This window comes from Bufo gargarizans, chromosome 3 (assembly GCF_014858855.1).
Source record: "Bufo gargarizans isolate SCDJY-AF-19 chromosome 3, ASM1485885v1, whole genome shotgun sequence".
In the NCBI taxonomy this organism is placed as follows: Eukaryota; Metazoa; Chordata; class Amphibia; order Anura; family Bufonidae; genus Bufo; species Bufo gargarizans.
The window spans coordinates 188,032,940-188,047,508 of record NC_058082.1 but is presented as its reverse complement, the minus strand read 5'-3'; the positions used below and the strand labels follow the sequence as shown (position 1 = coordinate 188,047,508).

At 46.8% G+C, this 14,569-nt stretch overlaps 1 protein-coding gene across 1 annotated transcript in view; it reads left to right on the top strand.

The window, feature by feature from the left end:
- Nucleotides 1-628: 628 nt before the first annotated feature.
- Nucleotides 629-14,569, top strand: part of ABCC4 (ATP binding cassette subfamily C member 4) — a 318,763-nt gene continuing 304,822 nt past the window's right edge. Inside the window, exon 1 of the mRNA XM_044284601.1 lies at nucleotides 629-827. Coding sequence (XP_044140536.1) covers nucleotides 754-827 — 74 coding nt within the window. The 5' untranslated portion in view covers nucleotides 629-753. The remainder of the gene's footprint in view (nucleotides 828-14,569) is intronic.

Here is a 14,569-nt window from a genome sequence, read left to right as displayed (position 1 = left end):
TCCGGCGGCTATCGCCGTGCTGCGCCGGAGCTCCGCCCCCATTATAGGCAATGGGGACGGAGCGGCGGTCCGGCGAAAGGATGGATCCGACAGGGAGACCAGCCTGCCGGATCTGTCCTGCCGCAAGTGTGAAACTAGCCTAATGTCCTGTTCTTGGCATGCAGATCACAGGTCCATTGAAGTCAATGGTCCTACAAAAAAACAAACACTGGATGCAACAGATGCAGACATCACAGGGACATCATTGGTATTTTGTGGACTGTAACATACATGCGGTCATGTGCATGAGGCCCCAGTGCAGTGTGTGCGGTTTCTGTGCGGAATCCTCAGGTAATGTGTATAGGATGCTGGCTGAGCACACACCACTAATGATGTCGGCACGGAATAAACGCTGGACTCTGTGTGAGAAATAAGCGGTGTAACTACCCCATAGAGCTCAGTTTGTCTGCCCCCATTCACACACAGTTACTAAGTGACGAAGGCGGGCGCACTCCCGTACAGCGCGGCAGGACTACAGCTGAGGAAACACCGAACCCCGCCCACCTCGTGACGCGTTCCCCCGGCGGACCACTGGCCGCTCACTGGCTGTGGCCCAATGACGGGGCGGGGTTATGGCAGGGGGCGGAGCCGTATGCGGCCAGAAGTGAGAAGTGAGAACAGCAGCTCCAGGCTGCGGTGCACTTTGTCCTCCAGCTCGGGGGTCCCGATGAGGGCGAGGACAGTGGCGGCTGTGGATACAAGAAGGAGCTGAGCATGGAGAGGACACCGAACGAGGGCAAAGCCAACCCGCTGCAGAATGCCAACTTCTGCTCCAAACTCTTCTTCTGGTAAGAAGCCGGTACAGCTCAGGAGAGGCAGGAGGAACACGTGGGGACTTAGCTGTCACTGGCACAGGAGAGCCAGCAGTACCCTGAGGGCTGCACGGGGGTCCTCCGCTAGGGGGCACCAGTGCACATGTTGCCTGATTTGCCAGATTGGTTCCAGACCTGCCAAACCTAATACCCCCCACGCTGTCCTATAGTAATAGCAGATGGTGTATGGGAGGTGAGCGCTCCCTGGAAGAACACAACTGTTACTGGTCTCAGAACCCTGGGGGGAAAAAGTTTTTAAGAATATAATCTTTAAACACTTTTTTTTTTAATTGCTATCTAATGGCCTTACCTTTATGGATTGTTATCCATCAGTACACTCAAGCCAAATGGTGGGCTAACGACGGGCACTGCCATCCCCCCCCCCCCATTAGTCTGTATGCTGCTGACAAGCAATGATTGTGGGTGATGTGTGACAAACAAGCGTTGACTCTCATGTGGGGGAGAATATTTGAAGTCAGTTTTGCTTTGGTCCGTGTTGGAGTACTTCATGCCACATTTGTCAAATGTTTCATGTTACTTAATAAATGTGTCCTATCCTTAGATCTTAAGGTACTTTCACACTAGCGTTATTCTTTTCCGGCATTGAGTTCCGTCCTAGGGGCTCAATACCGGAAAAGAACTGATCAGTTTTATCCTAATGCATTCTGAATGGAGGGCAATCCGCTCAGGACGCATCAGTTCAGTCTTTTGAAGTCAAGGTAACCGCTCCCCTTTGCCTGCCCCTTTGCGATGACTGACAGCGCTGGTGCGGAGAGTTCGGCTGTCAGTCACAGGCGAATGGGCAGGGAAGGGGGTGCAGTTACCTTGACTTTAAATGTGACTGGAAAATAGCGTGAGCAGGGGGCAAAAAAACCACGGCCGTTGACGTTTTTGTGGTCTGCAAATTGTGGATTCGCAAAACATGGATACCGGAAATTTGAATTCCCCATTTTGCGGAACAGAAGTCTGGCCCCTATTAGAACAGTCCTGTACTGGTCCGTAATGTGGACAAGAATAGGACATGTTCTGTAATTTTACGGATGCCACGGAATGGACATACGAATGCGGATAGCTCACCGTGTTGTCTGCATCTTTTGCGGTCCCATTGAAATAAATGGGTCCGCACCTGACCCTCAAAATATGCGGATTAGATGTGGACCCAATCCACAGTCGTGTGCATGAGCCCTAAATAACGGAGTCCAAATCTTCTTGGCCAATCAAGAGTTTCGCCTGAAGGCTCCACCATGCCAGCCATAATTGCACTGATAAGTTGAGGGGGCTCTACCTACATAGAGGCGAAATCTTTTACATTGTCAGTATTTTAGTTTTTATCGTTAATTTGTATGTAAAAAAACAGAATCCACAGAAGAGACACAAATCTTTCCATGATGGTTTTCTCTGTAGGGTCTACTCCTAGTTTTGACTTTCGATAAGTTTTGGGGGTTGTCCCGCCTCCCATTTTGAGCACTGTCTCGTATCTGTAGCCCTGAAAATACTGCTCAGTCGGGAGCGGTGATTAGTTGTTTGGTTGATGGAACAGGGCGCGCTTTGATGATGCTATTCCCCCCACTGCTTGCTTGTGCGTGCGCGCTCCTGTGGCTGTGCTCCTGTTTTCCACAGATGCTCCAAGTAAGCATGGCTGTATTGAACAGCTCTTGGGCTACTGTGCATGCCCCAGGGCTCTTCAAAGCTGAACAGGGCCCGGAACGGGGGAGACTGTTGGTGCGTGAATATGTACGCATCCATGTGCTTAGTCAGCACAGCTAAACGAAAGAATACAGAGACTGTGCAAGCGCAGCCACCACTAAAGTATGGCATCGGTGGCTGTAACCAGTAACAACCGCTAACTGCTGAGGAAAAAGTTCTGAGAATAGCCAAGAAAGTGTGCATGCTGGGAGTAGTAGTTTCACCACACTTGGAGTGCCGAAGGTTGCTGATCCGTGGCCTACCACTTAGTAGTGTGGAACCTCAGGGACCTTGTATGATGTAAATCTCAGAAGAAAAATGCACCAAACGGATATGCCACTGACTATACTAGCTAGTCATACAAGCAGATATTAAAAGCTGAGAACTTTGCCAATATATTCCTGTCAGGAACGCATGGCAAGAGGTCCTACCACTGCGCTAACTATGGTGTGAACACTGTCTGAAGGTGATGACCTCCAGCTCACAGCCAAGCTTCCACACAACCGCATAGCAGGACAACTAATGCAATGTGAATAAAGCAAGACTGTAAGCCACAGCCATATCAGACCCATATCAGACCGTGTGATGGAGGTTACCAAATGCAAAAGAATGTTCAATGCCAGGTGAAGGCACATACACTACATATGGAACAAAATCACAGAAATATAGTGGCCAATATGGGGGAATCGCTCAGACCCCAAACACTGTAGCGCGTTTCTCATTAGGGGAGCAGTCATTGCAATGAGAAACACGCTACAGTGTTTGGGGTCTGAGCAGTTCCCCCATATTGGCCATTATATTTCTGTGATCTTGACCCTGTATGATGCCCTACAGGCTCAGGAGGCCTTATTCTTATTATATAATATGTAGCATCGTTTTATGTGGCTTCGTTATTTATTTGTGGTTCGGTATGAATTGATGATGGTGCCTGTTGCACTCCAGTTTTCTGGGGCCGCTAGTCTGGCCCTGCAAAGGTATTTGAGTACATTCTGCATTGTCGCAATGGGAACACGTGTGTTGACATGTTTGCAGCTAGCTTGACTTGTAAAATTACGGCTTCAGCACCAGCTATTGTTTTCCAACTGCCAATTATATGAAGCCCGAGGATGAATGTCATATGGCTAGGATGACTTGGATCCTGTGCGTCTGGTCAGCAACCTCCGGCACGCCAGGTGTCGTGAAACTACATCTCCCATCATGCACACTTGCTTGGCTGTTCTTTTAACTCCCACACAAGTGGAAGTAGCGTGCTGGGAGTTGTAGTTAAACAACAGCTGGAGTGCCGAAGGTTGCCAATCCCTGCCTTAGGGTATCGTTCATGTGTGTGTCACTTCACTCGGTTACTATATATAGATATTTTTTTTATTATGGTAATTGTAAAGCTGTATGTACATGAGCCAATAATCATCCAGTCGTTCCTGAAGCGCTAATTCATTAGGTGATCCTGTCGTTTGTGCTGGCACCACCAATCATCGCTTCTGGGCAGCAGATTGTGTGGTTTAAACAGTGATCTGCTGCTCAGAGTCCATGAATCTGTATGAGGACAAGGGATCGCTATAGTGATCCCTCCTCATACTGTGGAGGTGATCGCTGTATGTAAATGCACAGTCTCCTTCATTGAACGAGCAGCTCACTGTTAGGAAGGAACTATATTATAGATCAGTCGGCACTGCGGATATGGCGTGGCGGTGCACGTGTCCTAGGATTGGCGTCCCATGTAATAGTAGTAGTAAAGCACTCACTCTTAAAATCTTGCAAATATTTATTTATTGCCACATATCTGTGATGCGTTTCGGCACAAGCTGTGGCGATTTTATAATAACCCTCCAAAGAGGGTGCTGACGTCATGTAATCATGAGAAGATAAACAATCAAAAGGAAAAAGTCAAATTTAAATATCTCAATGTCCAGAATGGTGTCTTTGTTTATGGTACCGATCAAATTGCTTCAATTCCGCTATTGAAAATAATGGTACAGGTTAGAAATATAACTCACTTTAATAATAATTTTTTTTTTTTTTTGAACATTACAAAAAACTATCTCATAGTTGCGATTAAGACCCATCGGTTCCAAAGTTTGGAGTTGATGGATCCAAAAAGCTTCCTTCATCAGTAGTTTGTGGCTGTGACACACTTTAAATAATTTGAAATCGCAATTGTGTGTTTATATTGATGAATGCAAATATAAACACACAATTGCGATTTCAGGTTATTGAAAGTGTCACAACCAAGTGATATTTGGTATTGTCGCGTCCGTAACAACCTGCTCTTTAAAAATAGCACATGATCTAACCTGTCAAATGAACGTTGTAAATAACAAAAAATAGTGCCATTTTATTTTTTCCATACGCCTCCCCAACGGCACTAAGCAGGAGGTTACCCCGCCTGCCAGGGACAGGAAACCATGTGGAGAACAAACCATTAAAAGCCTTCTTCCATTTGCCTTCTCTAGTTGTTTCCTGTCCCTCGGGATGAAGTGGAGAACAGAGTGGGGGTTCTCTCCTGTTCAAAACAGATTCGCGCAGCCTTTTCTTCCTATATCTTCCTTGCCCTTGGGTCAGGAGGGCTGCAGCAGGACGCCAGGATCCGGGGCGAGAACCGGGTCCTTCCGGCGTCTAGGTGTAAGTCCTGCGAGTCGCACGCAACCTTGGGTGATCCAGCTTCCTGTTCTGGAGCTGCGGCGGAGGATGCCGGCATTGCGAGACTCTGGGGCTGGACTCTCGCGAGATATGGTCACGTGGAAGCCTGCGTGTGGTACCACGTGACCCCGAAGTAGTAATAAGAATGCCGGCTGGACATGTGCATGGCGTCCTCATCGGCTTGAAGCGCCTGTGTGCTGCAGCCATTTTATTGCCTGCCGAGATGTCCGCAGAGCCTCTGAAGGCCCTTACCCTAGTAAGCGTCTTCCTTTTAAGGAGTATTTTCATATACATTGTCCCTCCCCCCCCACGACAGCACCACAGAGAGAGAGAGAGAGAGGAGGAGCCCCTCTCCCACCTCAGTGGTTTACTGTCCCTGGAGCTGGGAACCTGCAGTTTCCTTTTTAGGTGGCACTAGTCTGCAAGCCCCAGAGGTTCTGGAGGGCTAGTTGGCAAACTGACCTGCTGGGGTCTAGGGATCGACCGATATAGATTTTTTTTTTTAGGGCCGATACCGATAATTTGTGAACTTTCAGGCCGATAGCCGATAATTTATACCGATATTCTGGGAATTTTCATTTTTGAAAAAAAAAAAATTCCCACAAATCTGCTGAAAATTAATGTTTATTGTTAATGTGTATTTTTTTTTTTTTGTAAATCTTTCTTTTTCATTTATACTTAATATTTAGGTGTTTTTTATTTTTGTAACTTTTTTTTTTTTTTTTTACTAACCTTTAGCCCCCTTAGGGACTAGAACTCTTGTCCTATTCACCCTGATAGATCTCTATCAGGGTGAATAGGAGCTCACACTGTCCCTGCTGCTGTGTGCTTTGTGCACAGAGCAGCATGGAGCTTACCATGGCAGCCAGGGCTTCAGTAGCGTCCTGGCTGCCATGGTAACCGATCGGAGCCCCAGCATTACACTGCTGGGGCTCCGATCGGAGGAGCAGGGAAGAGGGGATCCTGTGGAGGGGCGCACTGCGCCACCAATGTTTTTAATACTGGGGTGGGGGGGGCCCTATGCGCCACCACTGCTTAAGGGGCTTGGGGGGGGAGGGGGTGCGCACTGCGCCACCAATGCTTAATACTGGGGGGGCTTGGGGGGGGCTCACTGCGCCACCAATGTCTAATACTGGGGGGCTTGGGGGGGGCGCACTGCGCCACCAATGAAGCTTAATCTCTTATTTATTCATATACAGGAGGCGGGAGCTGGCTGCAGAATCACATAGCCGGCTCCCGGCCTCTATGAGCAGTAGCTGCGATCCGCGGCACCTGAGGAGTTAACTACCGCAGATCGCAGCTACCGCTCATAGAGGCCGGGAGCCGGCTATGTGATTCTGCAGCTCCCGCCTCCTGTATATGAATAAATGAGAGATTAAGCTTCATTGGTGGCGCAGTGGCCACAGCCCCTCCCCTCCTCCTGTCCCCTGCACTTTCATTGGCGGCAGCAGCAGCACAGGGCGAGGAGACACTGCTCCTTCTCCCCTGTGCTGCTGCTGAGGGAACACGGAGAGCGCTGTCAGCAGCGCGATCTGTGTTCCCCATACGCTATCGGAATATCGGCAAAATAAATGCCGATAGCGTTCAAAATCCTGAATATCGGCCGATAATATCGGTAAATCCGATAATCGGTCGATCCCTACTGGGGTCTATCACCCTGCTGGGGCTCCAATCGGAACTGCCACTGCCACCAATGATAATACTGGGTGGGGGAGGTGCGGCATCTGAGGGGTTAATAGCGGCGGATCGCACCGCGCAGTCAGAGTCTGAGTGCCGGGTATGGGATATGGCCGGCACCCGCAGCGCAGCCTGCGTTTGTATTCACACACAAACTATATTCATTGGTGGTGCAGTGGCCACAGCCCCTCTCTTCCTCCTCGCTTCTATCAGCCCATTGGTAGCAGCGGTAAAGGGGGGAGGGACTGCCAACCTTCTCCCCTGTGCTGTTGAGAAGAACATGGCACGTGCTGACAGCAGCGCGTGCCGTGTCAGTTATTTGTGTGTGAGAAGCAGAGCAGCGGCGGGTCAAAGTCTTGTCACCATTTAGCAATTTGAAGTCGCATTGGCGACCATTTTGGTCGCCATCTGGAGCCCTGAATGATAGAAGAGGTATTGAGTTTAGTAGAAAAACAGGTCTTAATTCCAGTGCCAGTGGGTGAAGAGGATACTATTCTCTTCTCTTTTTTTAGTAAAAAAAACCCAAAACAGATGGAACCTTTCGCACAATTTTATAAACCTCAAACATTTAAATAAACCTCTTGTTCAGAGAAAATTCAAGATAGAAACAAAAAAATCTGCAGTCCAACTTCTTTCCAGATTGTCACATGGCAGTACTTGATTTGAAATTACCATGTCTCACCAGAAGTTCCTAAGAGCGGCTATAAAAATCAGAGGCCAGATTCATAATTTCCAGTATCAGGCGCTTCCATTTGGTTTTTCCATGGCACCAAGAATTTTTACAAAGATTATCTCAGAAGTGGCATTCTTCATAAGGAAAGAAGACCTACTGTTTCTACCATACCTAGACTATTTCCTCATCATTGCAGACTCTCATCGGAATTGGGTAATTGCAGTTCAGAAAGTTTTGGGCATCCTGAAACAGGGTGGATTATAAATCTGGATAAATCTGCAACCAAGAACGCATCAGTTATTCCTAGGTCTCCTCCTGGATTCCAGATCCCAGAGGGTGTTTCTTACAGGAGAAAAAAAATACAAGAATACAGAGGAAGATTCAGATGGTAAGACCTTCAAATCGCCTGTCCATTCGAAAGGTCATGTCACTGCTAGGATCAATGACATCTTGTATCCCAGCGGTAGCATTTGCTCAATTCCACACTCGAGCCCTACAAACGGAGATCTTGTCCACTTTGAGTCCACGGAAACTACTTAGAGACAAGAATAAAGATCTCATTAAAAACTCTAGAGAGTCTGGTATGGTGGCAGGGGAAATCAAATCTAGATCAGGGAGTCCCTTGGAATGTCTCCACTCCTGTGTTATTGACCACGGATGCCAGTCCCTTTGGGTAGGAAGCTCCCTTCAGGGGACATGGTCTCCAGTTCAGCAGACCTTCTCAAATAGGAAAGAATTGTTGGCGGTCAGACTTGCCCTACAGGAAGCTCTCCCCCTAATCTATTCAGACCACATAAGAATATTATCAGGCAACAGTGGCATTCACCAGGGGGAAAACAAGATCCAGAAGGGAAGGGAAGATTGGACATATCTTGGCTCTCCACATAACAGGGAAGAACAATGTTCAGGCAGATTTCCTGAGTCGCTAAGACAGGGGGAATGGTCTCTGAATCAGGTTATCTTTGGAAAAGTAGTCAATGCATGGGGTCTTCCGTCCATCGACCTGTTTGCCACCCGAGCAAACAGGAAAGTGAAATGCTTCTGCTCGCTCAACCCAAGGGAATCCCCATTTGAAGTGGATTCTCTTCTCCTGAAATGGGACTTCCCCTTGGGCTACGCATTTCCTCCCTTTCTGTTAATTCTGTCAGTACTAAAGAAGATTAGGGACGATCAGTCGAGAATCGTACTCATAGCCCTATTCTGGCCAAAGAGAGCTTGTTTCTCTCTCCTAAAATCCGTCTATTTCCGACCCGTGGATCCTTCCGCAAATCCTGGACCTTCTCAATCAGGGTCTTGTTTGCCATCTGCACGTCAGAGGTTTAAATCTGACGGCCTGGAATTTCAAAGGACGCTATTGTTCAACCAGGGGTTTTCCGAGGCGGTAGTATCCACCTTGCTAAAAAGCAAAAATTAAGTTACTGTGTCCATTTTCGCTGGAAGAAATACCTTGAATTTCTAGGAATCGCATCAGGCTCTGTCCCTTCAGAAACATCTATTCTCCAGATTCTGGAGTTTCTACAGAAACGGTTATCTGGAGGTTTAGCTAAAAGTACATTAAAGGTCCAGGTTTCTGCACTTTCTGCCCTTTTCCATAGGAATTTAGCTTCCTACCCATGGGTAATTTTATTATTTAATATTTTTTATTTTTTTTAAGCAATAGACAGATAACTGCCAATAAAATCTAGTGTTGCTCCAACCTGTGAACCCTTTGAGCCATTATTCTCCTGTTCAGTAAAACACCTCTCGTTCAAGCTGGTTCTATTGGTAGCCCTTACTTAGGCCAGAACAGTAAGCGAGATACAGGCCCTGTCAATTAACCCTCCTTGTATGTCCATCACTGAGGATAGAGGGGTTCTGAGACCAGATCCGGCCTTTTTGCCAAAAGTCCCATCCAGAGTTAATAGACTTCAGGAAATTGTGTTGCCTACCTTTTTTGCTGACCCTAAGACTCAGGAGCAGAGTAGATTACACTGCCTAGATGTCAAGAGATCCTTTTTACAGTATATTGACGTAACAGGGGAGTGGAGGAATTCCACTTCTCTCTTTGTCCTCTTTCAGGAAAAAGCAGAGGGAAGGCAGCCTCTAGGAGTTCTTTGGCTAGATGGATAAGGTCTGTTATATCTCCTCCTCCTGTCACTTTTAAAGCACATTCTACCAGATCTGTCTCTACCTCCCTGGCAGAAAGATCTAATGTTTCAATTGAGCAGATTTGCAAAGTTGCCGCGTGGTCCTCTCCTTCCACTTTCTTTGGACACTATCGTCTTCAACTAATTTCCCCCTCTGATCTCCTGTTTGGTACCAGGGTTCTTCAAGTGGTGTCCCACCCATAAGGAAGGGTGTTCTCTGTAATCTCTCTGTGGGTCTGTCGTGAGGGAAGGGAAAAATGATGATTACCGGTAATCGGATTTTCCAAACCCAACGACAGCACCGTTCCCTCTATATAGAAATGTTTTTCCAATTGCAGGGCAAAAACAGGGAACCTTCATTAAAGAAAGTATGCCATTTGGAAAAAAAAAAAAAAAAAAAAAAAAAAAACTTGCGGGCCACTCTAAGAAACCTCTTTGCCAGAAATGCACTGAAAAAATTATGGCGGAAGAAACCCTGTCTTCATTGGACAGCTTAAAATCTATCATTAGGGAAGAAGTCAGTTCGGCCATTAAGACAAAAATGGCGACACTTCCTCAGGCACCCTCTACCTCTAAATCTATCCCTGAGGTTTATCAGAAATTTAAATTTGGTTGTTATCACATTATAGGTTGTTATCACATACCTTTCAGATTTTTTTAGGGTATGGCAGGTTTTTTGGCGACTGGTTTGGATAGGAATTCCTGGTTAAATGAGGCTAGTGATGTATTTTCTGAAAAAACTCTGACCTTGAAAAGATATACTCCCTCCTTCAAAACAGCCTTCAAGGAATTGACAAAAACCTTCAAGGAACAGATTAGCTCTTGGTGGGAGATTCAATCCCTGGAGAACTACCTGAAACATGAGATAGTTCCCAGGGGGCTCAGAATTTCGCTCACTCCAGCCAATAGGTGCAGAAGTTCGGCACTAATGGCTAAATGGGAGGAGGAAGCCACAAAGAGCTCCTTGAGGTTTATGACACTCCTACTGGAGGAAGAACGAATTAATTTGAATCAACTGGACAATAAGCTCAAAGAGCAGATTGAAGTGACTAATAAACTTAAACAAGAACCAGAGTTTGCGAATAAGGAGGCACAACTTAAAACTACGCTAGAGAAATTTCAGTTTCACCTTAAGGAAAGAAAACACCGTCAGTTCAATAGGGATTTGCAAGACTTTCGTGAAAACAGGGTCTACATCACTATTGAACGCGGTCCTCAAAAAGGAACAGGAAAAGTCGATTCTGACATCTCTTCCAGTGAAACTGACATTTCGGAAGGTGAAAAGGAGGGTGGCCAATCGAATCGAGGGAGGGGTCGCGGACGCAGAAGGGGTAGAGGACCACGGGGGACCTATGAAAATAGTGGGTCACGTGGCTCGTATGATAACAGCGGTGTACGTTTTTTAGATCAAGGAATTCCCTATTACCTGCGAAACCGCAAAGAACCTGTAACCCCAACGACATCAAGCCAAAACAGTGTGGGCAGATATTGAATCTGTCATCTCGTAAACTGGAGCAAGTAGAGATGGCGATTCTCGGCAAAGGTTTATCATTTGTACCCACTTCTTTCTTTAATTTGTTCAATTGGATCAAGGATTTGAGTTTGTTCACCAGAAAACTTAAATGGCATAAACACTTTTCCTTGATCAGTAGACGTGAGAGTAAAGAATTAGGAATCCCTTCTGATATTTTACAGGATGTTAAATTGCTCTTTAACCTGAGTGACTGCACCATGCAGGAGGGTAAGGGGCCCTTTACTACTTTAAAAAATAGAAGTACTAGAACACCACCAACTGGGGACCCCTCCTGCATTGATGTATTCTTTAACCAAGTGTCGCGAGATTTGGAGAAAATGACTCTGGAGAAACCCAGATTCAATTGCTCCAAAGAGGAATACAAGGCGATAGAAAATCTGGCCAGTGACAAGACCATCACAATTAAATCCTCCGATAAAGGGGGTAATGTGGTGGTTTTGGACACTTCAGATTATAAAAACCTATGCCTTGATTTGTTGAAAGACAAAGACACATACGAGAGACTTAAAGGTGATCCCACTATTGGCTATCAAACAACACTTAAAAACATCCTGGGTGAGGCCAGATCTGCTGGCTTGATCTCAGGGGAAGAGTTTGATTTCCTTTTCAAAAAGTATCCCACAATCCCGACCTTCTATAGTCTTCCCAAGGTCCACAAGGGAACAACACCTCTCAAGGGGAGACCTATAGTTGCTGGGGTGAATAGTTTGGGACAAAATGTGGGTATCTACCTGGATTTCATCCTGGCCCCTTTCGTAAGGACCCTACCGTCCTACATTAGGGACACAAGCGACCTTCTTGGTCGCCTGGATGGAGTGTGTATTGATGGCAACACTTGGCTAGCCTCCATAGACGTGGAGGCGTTATACTCCTCAATCCCACATCGTCTGGGTTTGAGAGCAGTTGAGACCTTTCTTATGACTAGGGGCCGACAATTCTATGCTCATAATGATCTGGTCATCAAACTTTTGGAATTTACGTTGACATCCAACTATTTCCTATTCAATGGGGTATTCTACCACCAGCTCAGGGGCACGGCGATGGGGAGTCCTTGTGCCCCATCGTACGCCAACTTGTTCCTGGGCTGGTGGGAGGAGAATATCGTATTCGGTGATTCGCTGGCCCACGTCGTCACACAGGTGGGGACGTGGGTCAGGTTCATCGACGATATATTCCTACTGTGGAATGGGGAGGCTGATCAGCTACAGCACTTTGTTGACAGCCTCAACATCAATGAAGTGGGACTACGGTTCACGTCAGAGGTCCAAAAGGACACTTTACCTTTTTTGGATGTGGTCATCATGAGAGGGAGAGGAGGGGAGATTCATACTAAAACCTACAGAAAACCCACCTCCACCAATGCCCTTCTCAATTGGAACAGTCACCATCCCCTCCCGCTTAAACGAGGTATCCCTACAGGACAGTATTTAAGAATGAGGAGGAACTGTTCCAGTATGAGAGATTTTAAATTACAAGCCGACGACCTACGGATAAGATTTAAGGAAAAGGGCTATCCCGACTCGACCTTGAGGGTAGCATATCAAAAGGCCTGCTCTAGGAGTAGATGCGAGCTGTTGCACCCCAATAAGACAGACAAGGGCGACAAGCAGATTCGCCTGATTGGTACTTTTGATGGGGCAGCCAAAGAGGTACGAGATGTGATTTCAAAACATTGGAACATCTTGTTACTTGATCCAGATGTTAAGGATGTGGTTGCACCCCGTGCTAACATCACTTATCGTAGGGGTCGGTCGATACGAGACAGAATTATACGCAGCCACTTCAGCGAGACCAACGACCAAAAAGACGGCTGGTTAAAACCGCCGGTGGGTTGCTTTCGCTGCAGTGGCTGCGTGGCCTGCCCGTTCATTAAAAAAGGAGGCACCTTCAAAAGTAATACTACCGATAAGACCTACAATATCCGGAATTTTCTGAATTGTAGATCTCAGGGTGTCATCTACAAGGCCACTTGCCATTGTGGATTAGAGTACGTGGGTAAAACCACCAGGGAACTTCGTAGGAGGGTGGGGGAACACCTTGGAGACATTAGGAACAAAAGGGATACCCCCCTCGCCAAACACGTCGAAATCAGCCATAATGGCAATTTGAAAGGCATCACCTTCATGGGTATTGAATCAGTCCCCCGACTGAAGAGAGGGGGCAACTGGGACAGGAGGATACTACAGCGGGAGACGTGGTGGATCTTTGAGTTAAAGACCTTCCATCCTATGGGCCTCAATGAGCAGCTTTCGTTTAGCTCGTTCATTGAGGAATCTAGATCCTTGCACTAGTAATTTATCACCTACAGTCCCTTACTTACTTACAATACCTTCCATACCTATAATAGCCATATTATTATGTCCAGAGTAATAAGACACAGATATATACCTAGTATACTGACATATAAATGGTTAATAGGTGCTGTCCTGAGCTAGTGGGTATAGTCCACTTTCACTCGTCATATGGTTTCTCTACATGTTCAATTGCAGTTCTCCTTTTTCTCCATCCGTACGACACCTGATAAATATATATGGGACCTTGACCACTGTGACCTCTGACTACAGCTGCATAGCTGTTTATACATATATTTCCATGTTCCTGTGCACACTGAGTGTTTAGATCATGCATCGCTACACCACCTATTTATGGCCATCCAAACCGCAACAAGTTTCCTGCCTGTAAATACCTTGGGTAGCGCCTCCTACTATAATATGGAGTGACGCACCCTCACCTGACTTGTCAGGAATATGGTTATAGGGTGGGGAGTGGGAGTAGCTCACCTCCGCATCGCCACCTTTAGTAACCCTGATGACTCAGCCCCCACCGACGTGCGACCAATCACCGCAGAGTGTTATGGCCGCATTAGCATGGACCGTCCCTGATCACGTGAGGGTAACGAGTGACGCGACCGGATACGTCACAGGTCACGTGACGGATCACATGACCTTCAGGGGGAGGAGCCTAGCTGACGCGCGCGCCTTTAAAAAGGACGCCAGCGCGAATAACCCGCTGCCACTGCCATACGCAGGATAGGTGCGGACCATGGACACAGGTTGAAGTTCCAGCAAGCTAAGTACTGCCTATTATAACTGTCTAGGATTGTGTCTCATGCTGCTTCAGCCTCATATGGAATGCTGACATAGGCACATACTGCCTGTCGCTACTCACCTGTGGTCCAATTTATATCGGAGTCCCCTGATGATCTGGTGCTTGCCAGTGAAACGCGTTGGGATAGTGTTTCTTTGTTTTTTCTTTTTTCTTTTTCTATTATCTGATCTTAGAGGGGACTGGTCCTTTAACTTCGACGAAGCTGGGCAGTCAAACCACAGGTCTAAGGGCCATCTAGGGTCAGACGGAGGGAGTTCTCACATAGAGAATAGGGATA